At 44.7% G+C, this 23,925-nt stretch overlaps 1 protein-coding gene across 9 annotated transcripts in view; it reads left to right on the top strand.

The window, feature by feature from the left end:
* Positions 1-23,925, top strand: part of camta1a (calmodulin binding transcription activator 1a) — a 275,197-nt gene that overhangs the window by 198,179 nt on the left and 53,093 nt on the right. For all 9 annotated transcript variants that reach the window (XM_069526124.1, XM_069526125.1, XM_069526126.1 and 6 more), the window contains one exon: positions 20,259-20,330. In XM_069526124.1, the coding sequence (XP_069382225.1) occupies positions 20,259-20,330 (72 nt within the window). The remainder of the gene's footprint in view (positions 1-20,258; positions 20,331-23,925) is intronic.

Here is a 23,925-nt window from a genome sequence, read left to right on the forward strand (position 1 = left end):
GGCGGGATTAACGGATCAGTTCCCAATTTCCTCTGGCCGCCCAGCAGTAATCAGATCATCTTGCACCTGACGTGAGGCCTGAATTCCATTAGGCTTTATTAGCAGTAATTATCCCCTGCTTCCACCCCATGCTGTTCTCTTCCTCCCTATATCCTTTATTTTTCCTGTAGATCCTGACATTGCCCTCTTCCTCCATCCTTTTCGCCCATCCACCTGTTCTTCTCCACTTGCATCATCACTGTTTGTGTCAACCCCCCCCAAAACTCTCTGAATGGCTCATTCATAGCTTTTACTTCTGTCCCTTCTTGGCTATCCCCCATGTACTCCTGCTGAAGGTCACAAAATACACAAGCATTTACACTTACCTTCGAACACACACCCATACACACATTTTGCTTTTACTCTTAGTGGTCCTGAGGAAAAAAAAAGGCAACTTCAGCTGCTCTCCAATTCTGCTGAGGGATGCATCAGATCTCCCATCTGTTTTTTTTATTTATTTCTTTTTTTTTACACCCTTGTTTCTTTTTGCAATGGGCCCAGAGATGAGATGGACAATTGTGGAGTCTTTCAGATAGTGTTTCTCACTCAAGCAGGAAAGAGCATGAAAACTACAGAAAAGGAAAAAATCCTCCCGGGAGCAGCTTTTTACTCCCAGTTTGTGTTCATTTGTCCCCCCGCTCCCCTCGGCTGCCTTTGGGAGCGAGTCAGCGCTTGTTTTATTGGCTGTTACTGTGTGTCAGGGAGCAAATCGTTTTTTACTCACAGGTGTGAGTGGAGGACAAGTGTGAGTGTTCCATTACTTTTTGTATCAGGTTAGAATTATCTGGGTACGAATGGGTTTGTCGCTCTCTGTTGGTGCAGGACTGTGTGTGAATAGAGGGTGTGTGTATTTGTAAAAGGCGAGAACGGTATTGTTATATTTACTTGTTTGTACATGAGAAAATAAGTATGTGTATATATATGAGGTGTAGCAAAGTAGATGATAGAGCTGATTCCCTCTGTGCTGTTTATTATCACATTTTGTGTAATTATATAATTACTGCTAATCACCCACCTGAGGTGGCAGTGCTCTGCAGCAACACACTATTATAGAACAAACACAGCGACCTCAGCACATCTCACACTCATTAACACTCTCCTCCCACATTCGCCTCCCTCCTCTCCCTTTCTCTATCTCTCTCTTACCCCCTTTCTCCATGCTCATTATCTCTTGTCTTTATTTACATGCGTGAAACCACGCATACACGCACATGCTTGTGCGCACTCTCTAATGTAATGAGGATCCCAATCAACCATAATAAGATGAATAGCATTTCAGCAGAAGATAGAGGAAATTTATAGCAGGTATGTGTCAGATGTGAAATGGAAACAAGAAGAAAGCATCTCCAATCACATCTGATGTTCCATCCTTTCGACAGGCAAAGAATGGGGTAATGGTGTAGCGTTGCCATACACTGCACATTAGTTAACTGAATGTGCCAGTCACCAAATGAGAGAAAAAGGAGTGTGGAGGGGTTGGGGGTATGGTGGGAGCTATATGAAGGCAAAAGACAAATCTCACATATCAGACTCCATTTCATAGTACGTGAAATTCAATACACCACTCCAATCTAGTGCAAACTGTCATTGCTTATGCCAGTAATAGCAATCAGAGATATTGTGTTCACTCCCCTCAGCCTCCTGGTGTCAATTTATGTTTATGTTTGCCAGTAAATATATTAAATGTCATTTAAACCTTCTCAAGAAGTTGATTGTTTTGCTCTTGTTTTGTGCTGCCTGGTTCTCGCAGTTTGTCATCCCGCAAATCTTTCCACAGGCTTTTATTAATCTGCGTGCTGGATGGCAACTCTCACCAGCGTTCCCCAACGCTTTACTGTCATCTGGCTGTGCAAATATGCCTTCTAAATTAAATTTTACCCTCAGGAATGGGTACAAATTGAAAAGACAAATCCAGGTATTGTATTTACACCGGTCACTTGAAAATTGATTGACATTTGAGTCTTGCATTAGTGTGGAGACCCTCTGGACTGAAATAGTCACCCCTTCCCTCCCATGCTTCATGTGAAAATAATCCAGCATGACAGGAAAGAAATTCTGTGGATGAGGACAGACACACACACACACACAAACAAACTGTGTGCTGCAGTAGCGAGACGTCCACTGAGAGGCATTATGCTGCTGACAGTGCAACAGAATGCCACAGAGAGACCCCCAAACATCTCGCCCACATAATGAGACAGGGCAGGAGCACTGGGGCCTCTTGAGGAAGAGAGGGGTTGGCGGTGGGTGGAGTCTTTGGAACATGTCAGTCTTTGTGTAGCCCACAGAGAACATGCTGGACCCCCTCTGTCACCAAGTGTATCTGAAGGATGGCAGCTGCACACAGAGGCTGACATGCACAGCTCAACTAGCTCATATCTGGAAGGCAGAATAAATTTATCAGAAGTCAGAGACAGAGAGCGCAGCCCAACCATGTTCGTCAGATGGAAACAGAACATTAATTAGGCCAGTGTGTGCATGTGTGTGTGTTTACAAGAGAGCATCTCTCAGCTCTGACAGATAATGCATTAGACTTAAAGAATAGAGACAGACTACTTTACTCTTTACAGATTTTTTTCCATCTCCTGAAAGAGTCCCCTTTACAAACTCTGTAGCGCTGCACATCTATCCACTCTAAAAATGCAGTCACAGCACAACCAGTGCTAGAGGCCTGTTTGTAGGAACGGTTTAGACATATGTATGGCCATCTTCATTCCCAGATGAGTATCACTTAGGGATACACCTTGTTTTCAAAGAGCTAATGGACTGTAGCAGTTGCTCTCAAAGCGTGAAATCTTACTGCAACTCCTTGCTCTAGGAGAAGACCGTCTCTCTCATTACCATGATCAACTGGAGAAGGAAATGTAATCATCTAAACTTCTCTGCAGTGTTCATCTTGGGTCGTGAAATCAGTAGCTGGGTAAATGTTGTCTCTTGTTGAAGGACCAGACACTTGGTCTCTCTCCCATTCTTTCTTTTTCTATCTTTTCCAGTCTCTGTGGCCTCCAGATCTCACCCCAGTGTCTGTGTCTGTGCTTCCTTTAGAAAAGCATGGGAGGGTGTGCACACAGAGATGAGGGGGACTCCAGCCCAATCTCGTTTAGGCAGAGAGAGGGCAGAGTGCCACCAGGAACCTCCACTCGGATACACCTGAGGGGCCCCTGCTATGGAAGGACGATATGCAGCTTTGCATGCAAATTGCTGCCGGGAGCGTTACACAGGGGCACAGAAACATTGGCGCCTGATTAATATGAAGGGTATCAAACCTGCTCTGCAAACATGTTAAAGACTGTGATTTTCTCCCAGAGTGTTGTATCCATCACATATGCTCTGCCGCCTGGGAACATAGAGATGACATTCCATGACATTTCATGCGATCCATGTGTCATAAAGCTGACATAAAGGTTGACATACAGCTTACTTGACGATGGATTGGCTGTCATAAACATTGATGGCACTACATAACAAATGATGCTAAATTTTCATGGCACTGTCGTGACATTGAACAATGTCGTCTCTGCAATCGAATCTGGAACTCATTTTCCAAGCGCTGACCTAAATCTTAGTAATGTCACTTCGACCAGCACGTTATGATTGAGTGACTCTGTGATTGTACGCCATTTGTCAAAAGAAGTCATTATACAGCGTAAATATCATAATCAAACAGTTATTTGTGAAGCTGTTATTGCTTTGAGGTCTGAGAAAATCAACATCTCTGTCTTCAGGATCCAGCTCCCCTGCCCAACAGCACATCGCATTGCACTTCGAGAAGTCAGACATACTGTTCTCTTTTTGTGTTTGCTGTCTATACAGCAGCTCTTTTGCAATTCATGTTCATGTCTTTTCAACATATGGTCGTAGGTTTAGACACCTCACCGTATCACTTTAGATGAACACTTAATCATTTGACAGACGCTTTTATCCAAAGCAACTTAAAAGTGAGAAACAACACTATAGCACTAAATCCTAAGTACCAAATCTGTTCAAAAAGACAAAGTGCAAGGGTATCAGGTAAAGTGCACAGTAAGTGCTAGTTTTACAGGTGTTAGAAGAGGAGTTGCTCTCAGAAGAGGTGTCTTTAAGAGATTTTTAAGGCTAGAGAGGGACGTACCACTGAATGCATTTGACTGCTTGTTGCACGATCAGGGAACCACAAGCAAGAACTGTCTCGACAGAGATCCCCTTCTGTGTAGGGAAGGCAATGCCACATGACGTTCCTTTGGGAAAAGACAGTGGCTGAGAACGAGCATAAGCCTGTATGATTGAATTCAATTAGATTGATGCTAGACCCAGAAGTCTCGCTGTAGGTAAGCATTAGTGACTTTTAGATGGTTGAAAACCAGATATGCCACATCAATCTGGTTCATCTGTTAGAGTATCACTGTGTATGAAGGGAGATTTGATAGAATGGCATTTCAGTAGTCAAGGCAAGCGGGAAAGACATGGCCTGTACCAAGAGGTGGGTGGCATGCTGTGTCAGCACAGGAGGGACAGATAGAGCATGGTCAGAGAAGTTAGCTGGTCATCAGTCATGTCACCCAGGTTCCTTCTTACCTTGTTTGGGGTGAGAGATGAAAAGGCAATTCTGAATTTTGTGATGTAGAGGTTGACTGGCCGAGTTGTTATTTTAGCTGAGGGGTGGCATTCCTACATCCATTTTGATATATCTGAAAGACAAGCTGAGATCTGGGAAATGACAGGTGTAGCTGCGAATCATCTGCATCGCTGTGATATGAGAGACAGTGTGAGCGGATAACAGGGAACTCAAGAGGTATCGGTGTGTATTGCAAAGAGAAGGGGTCCCAGCAGCAAGGGACCCCTGTTGGGAGGCAATGCGATATTGACATTTGAAGGAACGTCCAGTGAGGTGTTATTCAAACCAAGAATGTGTTTTGCCTAAAATGCTCATATTGGAAATATGGATACAGGATGTGGTGGTTTACTGCATCAAAAGCTACTGAAGTCCAGAAAGTTAGGACCCAAGGACTGAGCTGCAGCTTGAGCTGCCCTCAGGGCTTCTGTCACAGACAACAGAGCTGTTTCAGCGGAGTGGCCCGTTTAAAGCCAGACTTGAGGGCATTCTCTGAGAGGAATTCTTAAACCTCTTTGTAAACCACCTTTTCTATAGCCTTAAAAGAGAATTCCTGTATCAAGACTGGTGAATGGTTTTTAACTTGACTATGGTCGTTTTTCTGTGAGGGGGTGTTTGCACACATGGTGGCAGATATGGCGGAGTTTTGAAGTCTCCCTCTCAGTTAAAGGATCATTTTAGTGATGCTTCACTGACTGGCAGACAGAGGAATATGTCCTGCTGCATGTTGGGCTTTTTTGGCCTTGCGCTCACCTAGAAGGCTGAGTGAGGGATGTGGCAAGCCGTTGAGTGGAGGAGGCAGAGAAAGACATGTAGTACAGTTGCTAAATGTTTGGCTTGCAAATGCCCTCTGTGAGAGGACTGACTATAGAGAGTGAAGTGCCCTTACCCGTTGAGAATGGAGGAGTTCACAGAAATGAGCTAATGATGGCTGCCATCTTTTTAGTAAACAAAGAGGCAAAGATATCAGCTGAGAGGTTCATGTCTGGTGGAGGTGGCTGAGGATTGAATAATGTTTTTAAAGTGGAAAATATTTTCAGAGTGTCTCTTGTACTGCTGATCTTATCGTTGTAAAAAGCAGTTTTGGCAGCACTGTTGCTGGATGAGATGGAAGATAGGAGTGACTGATAACCCTTGAGATCAGCGGGGTCACTGGATTTATGCCATTTTCCCTCAGCGGCTCTGAGATTGGTACTCGGGTTTCAGATGGTATCAGCCAGTCAGGGTTGGGCAGGTTAGAGCGAACAGGTTTGGTGGATAGAGGACACAGACTATCCAGAGATGAGCTCAGTGTAGAGTAGGGAGAGACTCTGTGGCATCATTGACCTCTAGTGAGGAAATGAGCTAAGAGGAGGTAGAGCAGTAGGAACCACTGAGGAAAAGTGGTTGGACAGTTCAGGGAGGCATACAGTGAGTGAAATGAAATGATGGTCACATGGGTGCAGAGATGTGACCATCAGACTGTCTGACACAATTTTGCAAGAAGAATGAGGTCAAGTTCTTTGCTGACTTTATGAGTCGTAGGGCTGGAAACCTATTTTTCTGACAATTACTGACATAAATTGCTGAGCTTGGATTGTTTAAGTGGAATTACATATCAACTAGGATGAGTAGTGGACAATCATGTTTGGGAACAGAATACAACAGTATTTCTATTATGAATTTAATGTTGAAAATTATTAATCCAGTTTCATCTCCTCAGCTGGATGTGAAGTCTGTGTAGTTTGACTAAGTAGTTAATGGGATTGCTAGTTGGCACAAACAGGAACAGAGGCAACCTTACTTACTTCATACTGGCAGTTCCACAACCTAACAGAGCGAAAGAGAGACACCTGTGTGGAAGGAATATTGAAATGACTGGAGGTCTGCCAGATTTATTTGCCTTTTTTGGAATAGTAATGTTACGGAATTACATTGTGATTGCCTTTGCCGGAGACAAAAGAAAGTGAGTGGATGTTTAAGTGCTCAGGACAGTTCACCCTGGCAGTGGCCTTACTAAACTCTTTTTTTACACAAGTAGATCCTGCACATGGCTGCACATGAAGAAACTGTCTGATATAGCATGAGCTTGTCTGAACACAGATGTTCTGGCATCAGGATTCATTGTGTATTCGCCCTCTGGATTAGAAAAACAAAAGATTAGTTTTTTGGGGCGTGCACTTCTTCCTGTGCGCCTGGTGCCCCAAAATGTGCAAATACCAGCCTGAACTCACAACAATAATGCCCAATAATGTGCTTTGACGTGCCAGGTTGCACACATGAATATTTGTGAGTGAGATTAACAAGACCTTCATCCAAAACAGCATCTGTAATAGTCATATGTAAGTTACAAAGATAACATTAGACATCTTAAAATGAGAAAATGAAGCCGTTTTCAGTGTGTTGCTACTGCTTTGTCAGCTGTGTTAGTGCATGTGTGTGTGTATGTGTACCTCCAGTGCAGGCCAGAAACTCAGGGTGAGCCAAGGAGATTGGTAGATTGTTCCCGTCCTCATCCGTATGCATGGCTAGACCTCTTCCAGAACCCCTTTGGTTTTTAATGATAACTGGTGTTACCATGCATTGTTTACTAAGATGACAGGTCTATTTCCTCTGATTTATAGCTCTGTGGCATTCAAGGAGATACTGTACTTATTACTTTAAATGCAGTATGCAAAAACAAGTCAAAGAGACAGGCAGGAGGTGGGAGGAGGGAGGGGTGTGGACATAAATTAAGGGTCATTGTTCCCCTTCTGTTTCAGAGCGAGCAGCTGTTTGTTGAGGTCTAGACAGAGAACTGAGAGCTGATCACCTTAGGTCACCACTGCTCTCAGCCCTGACTCACTTGGCTGCCAGGACTCTAGAGTGGAGGTGTTGGCATTGTCAGAGTACGCTGTCAACACCAGCTTTATATTTTGTTCTGTGTGTTTGGGCAAGTGGCTGGGCTCGCTCTCTATATCCTGATCCACTCAGTCAGGGGGAAACTCCCTCTGGTGGTTGAACACCAGTGTCACACACCTAAATGTGGTGATTAAAAGAAGCCACCCCAACTAACCCTAACTCCTCCCTTTCCCAGAACTTTTCCCCCCATGCAGAAAACATTACCAGAATTATTTCTCAGAATAATTTGAGTGATACTGTGGTATGGTGATGAGAGCGGTAAAGAGGAAGTGAAAGGATAGAAACGGAGGTGGAGTGTCATTGTTTTGACGGATTTAGTTACAGTAGCACTGAGATCAATTATTCAGCCGAGGGATGCATGGTCGCAGGATTAATGGTGCATATGGCAGATAAATCAACCATTGGTCTCGAACTTCTGTGGGAGAGGGGAAACATTACAAGACAAACACAGAAACGTGTTTGACGCCGGCATCTCATATCCATCCTTTACCATTAGTAACCTTGAGATTTCAGGAGAGAATGGGAACAGAAAGCACATTCAGCCACAAATAACCATCCAGATTTAGGGATATAATGTCAAAAAATGAGCACATTATATCATCTTGAATGCCGATTTGGCTCCGAAGGACAGAAGTATCTCTCTGTCCTCAGACTGTGGAAGGATATGAAAAAGGAGGGCTGTAGTTGCTGTTGAGAGATTGAAACGATGCTATATATTACAACCTCTGGAGACCTGTCGGCACACCAACTTTGTAGCCCCCCACCACCATCTCTGTGTCTCTCTCCAACCCTCTCTCTTTCTCTCTCTCTTATTCCCTCTTTGACTTTGCTCTTGGTCTTTTTACCTTTTCTGCTTTGCTGTTACATTTCTCATCACACCCCCTTTGTGTATTCATACAGTGTGTATCCATGTTCTTGTCTGTCGGGCTGCACATGGATTTGTTTTTGCGTGTGCATCTCTCTGTCTGATTGAATTTGCTACAATCAGGCCCCTTCCGCCCTCCTCCTCACTTGTTATGGCTGCCAGGTTGTACCTGTCTAGTATCTCAGGTACGTTTAAGCCCATGTATCTCAGCGCGCCTATAATTCCCTCCCTCTATTTGTCTGCCTTCTTTATCTGTCCGTCTCCTTTATCTGTCTGCTCCCTAGCTGCTGCCCCAGCTGAATACAGCCCTCACGGCCTTCATTCTCTTACAGTTGAAATCTCATACCCTGATCGGGCTCTCAACCTCAAACACTAAGTTTTAGCCAGCCGGAATATCAAACCATTTCATTTTTGTTCTCATTGTGTTTATGGGCCTCTCATATTTGCACTATTTTGTCCTGCTACTTCTTATTTCTGTGTGCATCTCCTTCTCAAACACAAATGTTCACTCTATTCAATGTATTTTCTCTGTCTCCCTCTTTCTCCTCTCAGTGGTTATCTTCAGTTGTAGCACTGGTGCACCGCTGTGTCCAGAAGTGTTTCTGTGAAGCCAAAGCTAAGCTTCGCCTACAAGATTGAGGAGTCGCAATTAATTAAGAGTGGAGTGAGTATGGAGGATTTTGGCCATATCAAAGGAGCAACAGGACACAGAGAGACATTTTGCATATGAGCAATCATGGAGGAGGGAATAGGGGGAGGAAGGAAGAGGGGCAAGGCAGTGAGGCAGCTATGGTGGAAGTGGGAGGATCAAAGCAGAGGATGGCGGCAGAGTGCTGTCCCCTGCTGTGCGGCTCAGATAAAGACAGGTTAGCGCCACAGGTCTCCTCAGTGAGAGGGAGCCAGGCACGAGGCCAGGAGAGATGCATGAACAAGCCGGCTTACAAACATCTCATAATAACTCAGGCAGAAGAAGCCCTCTGAATTAAAGTGTCACTTTTCATTTGCTTTCCTTTCCCTCTTTTTGGCTCAATGGCTGATTCCCCCCCCCTCTCTCTTTTTCTTTCTTTCTTACTCCCTCTCTCTCTCGTCTGAGCCCCCCCCCCCATCGCCATAACCGACCACCCCCTCCCCTCACCCCTTCCTTCCCCTCATCACAATCCGAACATAACGTGTACTCCTTCACTTGCTTTCCCCACTGTCCTCATCACAGGGCTGCCTGGGGGCTCTCAGGCTCCTCCATCTGCCTGTTGTGTGTCTGCAGCTCTCCCTGTCTTTCTTTGCGTGTCTCTCTATCTATTTGTGGCGATACCCGCCCACCTCCCAATCCCACCCCCTCAAAATCTGTCTTTTGTGTGTTTGGCTATGTGTCTGTCTGCAGGGCTATCCGTCTCCCCCCCACACCGTCAGAAGTACGAGCATTAGCAAAGTTTAAGTTTTCTCTCTTAATGCTCATTTACAGTATGATACAGACAGTCTGATATCCCACAACGGGAATGCTGTCTAGTTGGAACAATGGCAGCAGCAAATTAACAATAAAGTTAGTTTTGCACTGCGGCAACATTTTTGCCGAGGCTGTGATGCCTCACCAGCTCAGTCTGGTTATGTATCTAGTTGACAGCTCCAGAATTCACTTCTGTTTTCAGTGTAATACTGTTGTCCCATATGCCCAAACTCAAGTGTATGTGTCACAGAGAAACAGCTCCATCGCTAGGATTATTATTATTTTAAATTGAGTTGGTTGATTTGTTGTTGAAATCACAGCTCTGCAGAGATGATATATGGGATCATATAAAGTCTGGTTTATATAATGCTCCTGTTTCCATTGTACCCCCATGATCAATGTTATTGTTCTCAATCCCACTAATCCTGCAACTGATCCTCGCTGTCCAAATTGGGTGTGCTGGGTGCTCCTGGAGCTGCGGAGGTGTTGAGGAGAGTGGGGGATAGATGTACACAGAAGCTGATGAAGGTTGTTGTCATGCTCTGCGATGGAGGACTATCTTTGCCACTGTGTTGGGAGTGGACGGGGCAGCTATCTGTCTTTAATTGGGCACCGTGGGTCGTAATGAAGAGATCTCAGTATGGAGAAATAGACTGAGGGAAGGAATGAGAGAGAGAGAGCGAGAGATGCAGAGCGATATGGAGGGCCAAAGAACAGGGTGAACCTAGCTCACTTTAATGCAATACGTATTGGCAGGTGTCGCTCTGCCTAATTTCACGCCTCTGTGAGCGAATGTGCACCCAGAGGATCGCCACTTCCATGTCTCCTCTTTCTCTCCCCCTCCCTCCCTCTTTTCCCTCAGTCTCTCTGTTTGAATGTATAGTCAGTCCCAGTTCTATGTTGCTCCTCTCACATGGCTGCATGATTTGGCCTGTGCAGAGAGTGGACTGAAGCCTGGAAGGGCATGTCTGTAAGCACCATGACAGGCTAAATGTGCAGAGTTGGCACTAAGTGGAGGCATGGTGACAGGTAAGGAAGCGCAAGGGCCCACCTCTACCCATCTGTCTCCTCCAGGCTATATGATGAGGCAGATTTGATGCTTGTTCTTTTGCTTCTGTCAGTAACGTCAGTGGGTAGAGATGGGAAGAGGGGAGGGAGGCTCAACAGTGACGTACGTTTGGGTGTTTTTGTGTGTTTGTGTTTGTACGTCACACAGACTTTCACAGTTTGACATTGGGGCATCCTGCGGCGGCAGAGACGGAAAACGAGTTCTGATCCTTGATGCCCTGCCCGGCCCTCTGTTGCTCCTCGAACCTTCTCTCTCATCCTCACCCTCTTATCCTCCCTCACCCCTTTTCTCTCTCTCATTCTTTCTCATCCTTTAACCTCCTCTCTTCTCATCAGTGTTCCTCACCCCTCCACATCCTTTCTCGCCCCTCCTTCCTGTAGTCTGTGTTTGTGTTGGGAAGATTAAGCTGCTCTGACAAAGCTGTGTTTACAAATATGCAGGCAGAGAAACAGGCCAAGCGACGCTGAATAGGAATAGAATACAAATTGCTTTTTTATCTCTCTTAGGGCCAGGGCGAGAGAAAATGTGTTTGCGATTGTTGCTCCTCCGCCTGTGAAGGATAAAGCCTCAGTACTGGGTTTGGGCTCCCTGTTAGCATTCATTCTATCCTCTCCTCTCTCTGTCTCTCTCTGTCCTCCCACTCCTTTCTTCCCCCTATGCTCTTTCTCCTCTTTGTCTGCTCCATACTCTCTGTCTCTTCCTCCCCGGCAGGAATTTTTTTTCTTGCTGTTTCCTTAGTAATCATATCTCCTCTCCTCTCTTCTTTCCACCCTAACTCTCTCGTCTCCCTGATGTGTGCTCCTCACTGCTGTATATGTGCACTGCCCCCTCTCCCACCACCACCATCCCTCAATAATTTTCTCCATCCCTCTCCTCCTTCATGTTTCCAAACAAGCTGAATATCTCTCTCTGTCGCTCCCTCCCTTTCCCTCCATCCATCTATCCCTTTTTTTCTCTACTCTGCTCAGTAGGACTTGTCATGATTTACAGTCTCTCTCGGCCCTTCCTTGCTCACACCGGAGATATTGGAAATTTGGAGGGCCTATAGATCACGGCAGGAGGAGACAGCGTGAGCCTCCGCTAATCAGCCTTAACAGAACTGTGCAGCATTACAAATCTGAGCTCTCTCTTACAATTAGGCAGCATGTCTGCCTGGCATAACCCACGGCAGGGAGGCTGAGCCTGTGATGTCATCTTCAGCAGGTCTCAGTTGTGTGTATGTGTGTGTGTGTGTGTGTGTGTGTGTGAGTGCATTTAGAGGAAAACAGAGGGTTGGATGGTTTGCTCTCATTAATGCAGAGGACGTGCTCCCCTTTTCCACACAGTGGCACTTTTATCCTTACCTCAGCTCACACAAGGGAAGGTTAATGGCCGGTCATACAGGCTCAAACAATGCCATCTATGTTTATTAAGCAGCAGCAGTCTCACCATGTGATACTTGTGTTTATTCATTATTTACCTTCAAATACAGGACATGCCTTGAGGGCTGGATAGACACTCAGCTTTTGAGGACAATGTCAGGTAAAAAAAAAAAAATCCCACGGCAAATCCTCTTTCTTGTTGTGCTTTGTTTTTTTCTCACTTGCCTGCAACATATTGTTGTTAGATCTGCAAATCTCTTTCGCTTCTGTCCTTGTCTCCGTAGAGGCGTGAATACACACAGTATCCATGCTCTGTGTCGAAAACCCTTTGGCCATTCTCCAGCAGATACATTTAGGTTTCACTAAGCACGATGGAGAGACCAGGTACAGGGAAGTCTTCTCAGACTCAGCTGTTTCTCAACCACTCAAACCGAGAGCTAAAACCTGACCTCTGACTCTGTGTCTTTAAACTGTCGCCCGATCAGACTACTGTATCCCTTTCTCCACTTTTAATGGAATGAAGTGTCTGTCACAGTTTAAAGCTCCAGGTTCATAATGCAAACAGATGCTCATTACTCTTTTTTTGCTGCAAGACATTTTTTACATGTCTGTTTTAGACAGGCAATCTACAGGTCAGCTCAAAGGTGAGGTGATAAGGAAGCAGTGCCTTGAGATAATGACTGCTTTCCATTTGCAATTTTACCTCTTACACATACACTTAACATCCATTTGTAACCTGTCTTCCCTTACATTAGTATAATTTGCTGATCCTCTCACACAGATGTTTAACTGGAGATATCTTGCTTTTATCAAGATACAGTGAGTTCAGACACAAATTTTAAAAGTCATCTTATTGGCATTTCAAAAACAAAGACTTGATCTAATTTAATCTGTTCATCTCCGAAGTGAGGCCACTCCCAAATGCGTGGAGCAAAGAAAGTCAAAGACGAGAGAAAGATAAGAAAAATGAAAACCAGAGTAAAGGAAAGTGAAAAAAAATGTCTTTCGCTACCTTTACTGCCTAGGCCTCTGCTCACAGTGTGGGTACTTGAGAGGCGGACTGAAGTGCTGCAAGGTTTACTCAGCTTCCTTTGTTGACAGCCATCAATGTGCTGCCTACTGTTGTAGGCTCAGGTCAAGGCAAGGCCTCTTCTGGCTCTTTGTAAAGTATGAAAAACAGCCTGATATATTCAGTGGTCCGGGCGTTTCACCCCTCTCTTTGTGTTAAGGTTTTCAACATTTTTGTTAGGCTTACTTTAAGTGAATTGGCTTTTATGTAGTGTTGCATTCAGAACAGATGTAGCTACAGTTACAAAACCTGTCAAGGTTTTATTATTTAATGCGTTCACATGGATAGTCACTCATTTGCTAATTTATCATTTTAACTCAAATCTTTTTGGAGGCATGAATTGATGATAAACGGTTGAAGCCTAGTTACAGTCACAAGTATGAATCTGAAATCTTAGACACATGACACATACATGTGGATGACAATGCAACATATGTAATGTTTAATATTTACAAAATGTCCAGCTTGTCCTAATTTAAATGTGTTAAATTTCATGTCAAATGAAAAATGATTTTGTTACATCGGTAAGAATAACAGCTCCAGGCTGCGTCTGCAGTGGTGTACGGGTATCTCGGTTCTGTCGTCCTGTATTTCAATTAGGTGAGACTTTCAGAGAAACAATTGAGAATGAGTAAATTGGAATGAAATTTAATTTATTGTGAACAGAGGAATAGACTTTGTATGAAGGTAATATTTTTGGATATGAAGGAAACTTCCCCCCCGGAGCCTAGACACTGGTGATGATGATGTGGAATGGAGCACGAAGACGGGACGTCTGATAAAGGGCTTCTGGTTGAATGTTTGAAGGAAGATGACCCAGTATGTAGAGGTGAGGTGGTGCAGAGGTGGCTCACTCATTGATCATGTGACAGAAGGGAGAGAAAACATTTTAAAGTTTTAACGCTTACAGGGATCGACGCAACGCGAGCATGTTAGGTTGTGATTGGATGAAGAGAGAAGCAGCTCTGTCTGAACTTTGGCTTTGCTTCGTATATCGTTTACATTTACATCCCGGCGTCTGTCTCAGTTTCAGAATGGTCACAATCCTATTTCACGATAAGACTCAACTTACTATTGACACTTTTTACTTTTTATTCTAATGATATTGCTCAGGTAATGATGGTTCTTAATTTCTTATGCGGTCTGACTGTGACCTCATCCTGCTGAGAGTTTATATGCAGCTTGTGTCACAATGTGCCAGTGTACTAATGGTAATAATATGCCTATTTATGCGTGTGTGTTTTTCTTGCACAAATACTCTCACAAACTGGTAAAACTCTATTCTACTCTCTAAAATATTTCCATAGGTGTGCATTATCGTTATTTGCAGTGTGACTTGGCACAAAGTAATATGCGTATGTGTGTTTGGTTTGTGTGTTAGTGTGTGTGTTGGTGTATGGTGGCATGCCGTAGGCCCCATGCCACCCTTCCATCCCATTTGCTGAGCCCAGCCCCTGCCTGTGTCTGCTTTAACCTTGGCCAGGGGGCTGGAGGAGAGGGAGAGTAATTCTAACCTTAAAAACCTGCTGATTAAAGCTAGTTTGGTGGAATTCGATTCCACTTAATGCCTTTGGCCGTGAGCCCAGCTGGCTAACATTAGCATCAACAGACAGCGTGTCTTCAGTCAGGCAGACAGACGTGCATGCGCATGTGCATGAGCTTCCTCTGGCAGATACAAAAGTGCGGCTGTAAACCCAACATCCCCTCGTCTATCTTTCTGTCTCTCTGTACCTCTCCTCTGCCCTCTGTCTCTAATCCCACTCTCATTTCTCTCTCTGTCCGATGTATACCTCCTATACCCAACTTCATCACCACAGTTTCCTCCCTAAAGCAAGCCCAGAGAGAGTCGGGGCTTTGAGTGTGGCAAGTGGACAGGGGCGTCTCTCTAACTGCCTCAGCCCTGTTATTGTTTTCTTCTTGAACTTGATATATAGCTGTGTTTACGCATCCAGCGTGGCTAATTAATTCTCCTCTTCAGGGCCTGTTTATCATCTGTTTGTGTTTATTTTACAATGAGAATGCTATTTTTAGGTTCGATCATTTCCATAAGACGTGAACTTTTTTCCAGAGCATCATTTGTTTTGCTTTGTTGATGAATTTAGGTTTGTTTTTCTCTTTGTTTAGTGTTTTTCTTTTAGCTTGGGTGCAGCCTGCCAATTCATTTTGTAGCCCGCTCTGTTTTGAGTGATTTAGAGGCTACAGCTGGTCCAGCGGAGAGGACCAGAGAGAGAGGGAGATAAATCTAAGCCTCTTTTGATTTATTATGTATAATGTCTCATCAACTGTTGCTTAAGTCTTCAGATGCACTGAAGAATTATACTGCAACAACTTTACAAGTAGTGGCATATTAAACTGGTTATAAAGAAGGAAAGAATCTTAATGGAGAAAGCAGTAGCTGAGATCATTGTTCCAGTAACAGGAGCCGTGCGTTTCTCTCTGAATCCAAAATGCAAAAGAGATACTGTATATTATAGATATTCTGGGCATGATGCCACCCTACCATACACACTACAGATAATTTGATTCCAGCTGAATGATTGGGAGGGAGCAGAGCGGAGCAGCTGACTGTAAAGACAGCACATGAAATGCAGAGCATTATGGTATCAGTTGAAAATGAGCTCATCCTCCAAACTGGAAGTGGCACTTTTCAGCTGTAAGTCATCTAATCACGTCTATATAGAGCCAGAAATCGGTGGTTGATCAATAGTCATCATGGATGCTGTCAATGACCAGGGTAGCTTGAATCTTGCATGGTCCATGAATCTCTATTGAGTATGGATTTTTGCATTCCCTCCACGAACAAGGTTTGATAGTACTGCCTGATTGGCTGCTTGGTGAGCTCTATTTATGCTGCTGTGCCCCAGGCTGAATCACCTGCCCCAGGCATCCATGTGAATAGACATTTGCAAACATGCACACAAGCAAGAAGTACACACATACACAAAATGATACATTCTCTCTAATGAAGCAGTAAGCCAGAAGTGACTTTACCAGGATATCCATGTCAACAACTGTATAATAGTGTGAAGTAAGTCACTCAATGTAGTGAGGGCTTTATATGAGATATCTGCAGTGTTAAATGTTAACTAAGAAACCATTAGAGGACTCCTTGAAGTCCTTGAAAAACCTAGTTTGCATCTATCACATGAAGCTAAGAGCTGGGCAGGCGCGGCATCTTTCGAAAAAATCAGTAAGACAGAGTTTTTAACAAAATGCCAAACATGTTGTTCGTGCAGTAGCATCTTTCTGTGTGTGAGTGAGTGAGCGAGCCGGTGTGTTTGTGTGTGTGCTCTTCCCAGTGTGACTGACAATCCAACAGACAGACAAATGTGTGGGAGCCTCTGACAGTAAGACGTTTGCATCACTGCAGGAAAACAGCAAATTGCCAACATAAATAAGGTGCCACGCTCTGATTAGGTCTGTCTTCACACATCATTATGGTCTAATGAGAGAGTTTCCCCTCCCATCCCGGTCTCACTATAACTGTGCCTTCTTGCCAGTTTTGCCTTCACAGACTTGGTGTTTTACTAACCCATCCCTTGCTGTGCCTGACACCTGTCAGCCATGATGGATGAATGTAAGTGAGGTGTCGCCAGGGCAACAGGCAGGCCAGGGGCAGCGGTGGCCTCCAGAGGCAGGACAGGTAACCGCTGGTGGCCCTGCTTTTAAATCCGAAGCTTTTATTGAGGCTGAACTGTTTATCACTGAGATGTGTGGCCCGCTTGCCCCTGACTGAACTGCGATCCTGCTCCACTCAGAACCACTTTGACACCCCAAGGGGGGGGGCGTGTTCAGGCCATGCAATAATACCCTTTCATTGGGCCAAGCCAACGTTTCGTCGCCTCGGCCGCTCGCTTGAGTGACAACACCAAATGAATTTGCTGCATCAGTGTCTGACTTTGGAGGACACACGTCGCCGTAACTCTTTATTCCTGTTGTCCGCAGTGACAGCACATGAATACATTATGGACACGCTGCTTGTGAATACTCCTATTAACTATTGTGTATCATTCTTCTATCGTGTCTCAATTGCACCCCCCAACAGTCCACCAATAGTACATCAGCATGTGTGGATGTGTGTGTGTGTTGCTGTGTTTGTGTCCGTGTGCTCTTCAAAATTACACATTGGGAAAACTGCACTTTTCTAAGAGGATATGTGTATAATTATGGTTTAATTGCTTTCCCTGTGATGCGCTGTCATCTGTCACAGCCCAAAGACAGCAAATAATGGTTCTGCTGCTGTCACTTTGTCACCCAGACGCTCAGCATGCAGAGAGCAGACGAAACACCAGTAACTGATATGCGTCCTGAATTACTGATAAGTGCCCAAGTATGATGAGCTTTGTGTACGTGGGCACGCTTGAGCTCTTGGCCTGCCTTTTCTATCATGGTCTGTTCTGACTTTGTGCATACTGATGTGTCTATGAGTGCAACAGCATGTGTATGTTCTTCCGTGTTAATGGATGGGTGTAGTTTTGTTCTCATTGTCTATTTCTGCATGTGTGTGTATGGGCGTGGGTTGGTGGGGGCGTTACGTAGAGGTGAGGTGATGCATAAGCTTAAGTGTCTGCATGTGTGTGTGTGTGTGTCTGCGATCGTGTTTGATGACTACTGTATATCGGCACTGACAGGTGCAACAGTTGTGTTATGCTTTAAGCGGCTTGTTTGTCTGGCACGCCGCTTTGTGTGGTTGAGAAATGGAGTAAACAGAGGGAGAGGAAAGCAGCCTGGGGCCTAATTTATTCACTCCCCAGTCGCCCTAGTCACAGAGGCCTGTTGCACCGGCCCACCTGTCAATTCTGAGAAGCATGCCATAGCCTCATCCAAGTGCACACAGCCCACTCTCAATAGGCCAAGTGCTTCGGGCTAGTGCAGTATTAACCATGACATATCAATAAACTCTCTGTAATCAGAATTAACAAGACAGCAAGATATTTTAGAGCGTAAGCAGCATTTTAACGCCTACCATTTTCTGTGTTCGCTGAAAATGAATGCAGAATTGGAGATTAAAGTCAAATATTGAATTGACAGAGTGCCAGCATTTCTGTTTGTAAGCACCTTTCACACAAGTATTGCAACACACAAGCGTAGTGAAATGCAGAAACTGTTTAGTGCTTTAAAGAAAAATGTAAAATATTGCATCATGACTGCCGTATGCCTGAAAAGAGTACAAAGTAATGTTAACAATATAAATACTCCCAAAACTGCACAGGAGAAATGTGTGAGCTGGTAGCAGCTGTAGTTGACTGTAGTAATGTGATGTTCAATGCACTGTGGGAGTGGGAGGAAGTGTCTGGCCGCTGCAAGCGTAGAGTAATGGATAACAGAGCTATGGGGGTGGGCGGAGGCATACATCCTATTTCAGACAGCTGTAATGGATGAGAGTACAGCAAAAAAAATAAGAAGAGGAGGAAGTCAGCATGCCTTCACTATCTCAAACTCACACATGCAGAGTTGGGTCGCACTGAAATCAGTTCACAATAGATGTGACTGGAACAATGGAACACCTGGGGAAACAGTCGAGGATGATGTGACTTTTGTTGTTTGTGGATTGGTCATAGGACGTCTTTGTGCTTGTGTGTGTTTCTGTTTGTGTGTGTGTGTGTGTGAGTGTGTTAAGCGCACAGCCACTTTCACGTGTTTGTGCATCTGTGTGATGTGTTTGTTTTTTAGCTGTGTAATGTGTCTCTCACCATGTGCCCAGTCGTGTAGCTGTGCAGTGGCACTCTGGTATAATTAATCAGACAGTTTGATGTTGCTAAATGGGTGTTTATACAGACTGAGTCCTTCTGCAGGCTCTTCTCTTTTTAACTAGGTTTGAGTTAAAACCAGGCGAGCACATAACACAGGCTACACACACACATATGTTTATCACATAGTCCTCCGAGCAATGAAAACCAATGTCCCCATGCCAGGCCACCCTCCCTCTCTCCTTCCACCTTCCACCCTCCCTCTCCTTCCACACCACCCACTCACTCACATCTAAAGTGCCCAAAAAACCCAGCGTAACTTATTTTAATCACACAACTGCTGGATAATGATGCATGTACGAACATGCACACACTGTATATACTGGCAGCGTATGTATCACACCAGACCTGATGTCTCCTCATTTGTAAACAGTTATACTAACATGTAATGGACTTGACGCTCAACTCTCCCGACCTGCTTGTTTGATTTATTCCTGCAAGAGCAGAGCTTCTTGACTTAAAAGCATTTTTTCCCCAATATTTCTTGGCTGGTGGGGGTGGAGGCGGCTGGGGTAGATTGCTGTAGACTCTTTCTGCTGCTGTAAACAAGCAGAAGCAGGCTAGCTATCCCTCTGGGTCACCTGGGAGCCTGGGCCATGAGTTTTCCACGGAAAGATTGAGAAGGAGAGACAACGGGAGGAGGATAAGTGCTGCCTTGCTCCTGTTCCTGACTGCACCGTTCTTTGCTGTGTTTTTTTCCCCTCTGTTGCTGGCTGGTGAAAAATGTCTCCTGGCCCCTTTGCCAGATACCGAGAGGCGTTATCAGCCCTGCCTAGCTCTCTCCACGGTAACGAGCCCCCAGGCACAGTATTATCTGTTTACGATAAGGATATTAATAACACTGTGCTCTAGTTATGTGCCGGGGTGCCCTGTGTGGTGATGGGAGGGGTGGAGTAAGGAGCACCTGAATCATTCTGTCAGGGGCTCTCTCCAGACGGGACGGGATAAAAGTGGGGGAGAGGGACAGTGCGGTGGTGTTTACTGGTTAACCTCATCCACTCTCTCACCTCAGGTCTTTGTTTCAAGAACAATAACTTGACCATCTGCCAGCAGGTTCATGTGGGAGTTAACATAGGGAGGGAAGAGGTCAGGGGTTCAAAGGTCACAGCTGTCGTGGTCAGCAGAGAGGTCAGCCTCCTGTCTGTATTTAACTGTATTGTAATGTTCCTCTCTTTCTTTTCTCCTCCTTCCAGTGTCTGTATGGCTGCTACGTCCACTCCTCCATCATCCCCACCTTCCACCGCAGGTGCTACTGGCTGCTCCAGGTAAGATCGGCTCTTTCTCCTCCTCTACACTTCACCGCACTTTAGTTTTGCTCTCAAACTCTCCCGGCCTTTCCAGAAGAACTTGAATGAGTTGCATGATATCAGTTTCCATTTAACTGAAGCATTTTCCTCTGACAGCCAGCAGGCAGACATCAACCTATCCCCCCCGCCACCTCTCCCTCTTTCTTCTCTTTTCTCTCTCCCCAGCCTCCATTTCCCTTATCTACCCCAGTCATTCACTTTTCTGATGGCATTGCCCATACAGGCCGTCCAGCAGGAGGACGGTATCTCAGCCTGCTAAAAGCTTTGCCATCTCCCCTGTCTAACAGCTGCAGTGATGGGCAGTAAAAGCATGATGGAAGAGGTTCCCTGTACAGTATAGTGTGCTTACAGTGGGTCGTCAAGTCCGCAGGCTGAGAGTGGTTGTAAATAGTAGTCCTGTGATCACCTCCCCAATACATCTCATCATTCTCGTTTAGCATGGCAGCCATTATTGCTGGAAGGTGCCTGATACGTACAACCATTCTCACTCACACGATATTAAGGGAGCATAAAGCACACACACAAAGAGCAAGGGTGTGCTGTTTATTTATTTACATCCATCTATCTGTCTGTCTGTCGTTCTATCTGTCGTTCTATTTATTGTTCTGTCTGTCTTTATCTATCTAGCTGTAGTTATATCTATCACACTGTCTATTATGTCTGTCTGTCCGTCCATTCGTCTGTAGTTTTATATCTTTAATCAGACAAACATCTTTGGGATAAATACACTTTCACTGTTCCCTTTCTCTATGTGTTTTGAAGACGAGAGTTGTTGATTCACAAAATCTCTCCTCTACAGAATAGAAGCAGAAGACAAATCCATTTATAGTCTGTTAGAAAAAGAGGAGAGCAGGCTGGTAGCAAAACGACAACAGAGAAAACCTGGCTCCAACAATGCTTAAATACTAATCAAAATAATTAGTGTGTTCCCACAGCAAACAAAAGCTTTCAGACAACAACTGTTTATTTCTCTCTGTTGGCACTGTGTGTGTCACACTCAGCAATAACAACACAAGGCGACAAAAAAAGCATTTCTCTTCCTGTCTCATCTGGGCTGAGGTTACTTTTACTTTCATATATTTTCCAAATGATTAGAGGTACAGTATCATTTTAAAACCGCTAAGTAATGGAAGCAAGTAAAACAATGAAATAGTGGAACATAGAATATATCAGAGACATAACATAAGACAGCGCTATCTGTACTTGTTCCGTTTGTTAAGGGTGAATATTAGCCTTAATCTGTCTCCCTTAGCAAACTGCCACGGTCATCTGGTGTTGATTTTCTGAAATCACTGTGGAGGCACGAGGAAAGAGTAGGTTTTAGTTACTCACATTCCCATGTGCACACTGACATAGTTAGTGGCTGCTGTAATCATTCCTTATGTCTATATTAGCCAGGGAAATATCCACTCCTCATGCACAGGATGGTTAGTCTCTATAAATTCTTCATGCGGATATACAGAATAATTTTTTTTATGCAGGTCTGTGTTGAGAGCAAAAGAGGTGGAACAGACTGACCTGAATGCATCAGCTGTTCTTTTAATTTGGCTCCAATCATACAGTATATTCCTAAAACACTGCTGGGTTGTTTGTGTGGAGAAAAGTTCTTCTGTTGTCATAAAAGAAACTAGTCTGACTGTTAACAGTGTACATGCTTGAATATCACTGTCTACATGAGAAGCCCCAAATATTGGCCTTTGCCCCCAGAGGCTGACTCGTCATCGTCAAGATAAAATACATTCAAATCATTCCAATACGACCATTTGGCTCTTAGTTTGTTGAAATTGTTGTCAACTTAAGTTACAGTATTTTCAGTTTAAAGTTCCCTCATGTATCTACAGTGCAACACAAACATACCCTCTTGATTTAAGTTGGAAGGGATGTCAGGGAGCAAGTCAGTATTTTCCTCCACATATGGACACATTGCTGTTTTTCTAAGACCGACTTAAAAAATGTGAGCTTATTCTCAAAGTCATGTTCAGGCCGAAAAGAGCCTGACTGCTGAATGACGCACAGCCACGGTTCCAGGGAGAGATAGGCTCCGCACACACACAATAACACAAAGACACATGCAGACTTTCAGAAACATGTGTACACACTGCACTGCACAGAGAGTGAATAACACAGAGAGCCGGGGTCACACTGAGTCACTTTTTAAGACTGGAGCACAGCCTTCACTTTCACCCTCTCTCTGTCAGCTTTAGGATTCACACACATAAGCACTCATCAAACTTTGAGGAGTTCACTGACTCAACTTTACTTTCCTGTTGCTGCAGAGAACAACTGGTTAGTGAATCCTTGGCCCTCCCCTATCCTTCTCCCACACTGCTCGGCAGATCCTCCTCACACAAAACTTTCTTTGGCACTCAGGATTCCTGAGACCCCAGATTTACATCTCTTTCCAGGCAGTTTATTACAGACCATCTGTGCTGACAGAGAGCCACAATCCCGACGACACCAGAGGTAAAAGATTACTCCACTTCAGTCAATATCTCTCTACATGCAGATAGACCCTCAGTACCTCGGTCTCTTCAAGATAGTTTCAGTCAGACGAGTGTCAGCCAGCCCCACTGTTACAACAGCCTCTCTCACATTCTCTCTCTCTCTTTTTCCACCTTTGCACAGTCTCTGAACTCTCTTTCCCTGACTCCCTGTGTACCATTTGCTGTGTCCATATGAGATTTGCAGGCAGTAGTCTATCAACAGCAGAGCGGCAAGGAGACTGGAGCTCCCAGAGCGGCAACAGGGAAAGGTCACCAGTGAGTGAAAAATGTAAATATTCAGCCATCCAGCGGCCACAGTCACGGAGAGACAGGGATGAAAATAACTCCTATTACACAGCAGCGACAGGGAGGGAACACAGAGGACAGAGAGGGTAGAGGGGGAGAGACAGACTGTGAATGGAGAAAGAGTAAGATGGACACAACTTTTAAAAAGTTAGGCTGAAAAAAAAAACACTCTGAAGGGAGAGCTGGAAAGAAAGATAGATTTCAAGATGTGAAGCAAAAAAAAACATACAGCAGAATAGGGAGAAAGGGGACAGTGTCTCTATGGGTGTATTTTTGGATGTGTGTGTGTGTGTGTGTGTGTGTGTGTGTGTGTGTGTGTAGTGAGGAAAGCAATAGGTGAGGAAGGCAGATGGAGTGGTGTGGGCGAAAGGTGTTGTAGGGAGGGGGGGGGTGGGGGTTAGCCTGTGGGTGTGTGCCTCTTTATCCACTCTTCATCCACTCTTTATTGAGTCAAAGCCTTGGTAATGAGACGGGGGACTGGACTGAAGACCTGCGAGGGGGGTCTTCTCTTACTCTATTCATTTTCTTTTTGTTCTTTCCACCTCTCACTCTCAATCTGCTTATCCCCCCCACCACACTACCTCCACCTCTCTATGGCATTAGAGCACTTTAAAATGTCTGGTCCATCCCCGCAAATGGCTGAGACTGAAGAAAAGCACCGCCACAGTTATCTGGGGTTGCAAACAATGAATCCAAATTGCTGCTGAGACAGAGAGGTGCCCAGAGCAGACTGTGTGGTTTGTCACTCAAAAGAATTTCCCATC

The sequence above is a fragment of the Paralichthys olivaceus genome, chromosome 6, assembly GCF_024713975.1.
Source record: "Paralichthys olivaceus isolate ysfri-2021 chromosome 6, ASM2471397v2, whole genome shotgun sequence".
NCBI classification, from domain to species: Eukaryota; Metazoa; Chordata; class Actinopteri; order Pleuronectiformes; family Paralichthyidae; genus Paralichthys; species Paralichthys olivaceus.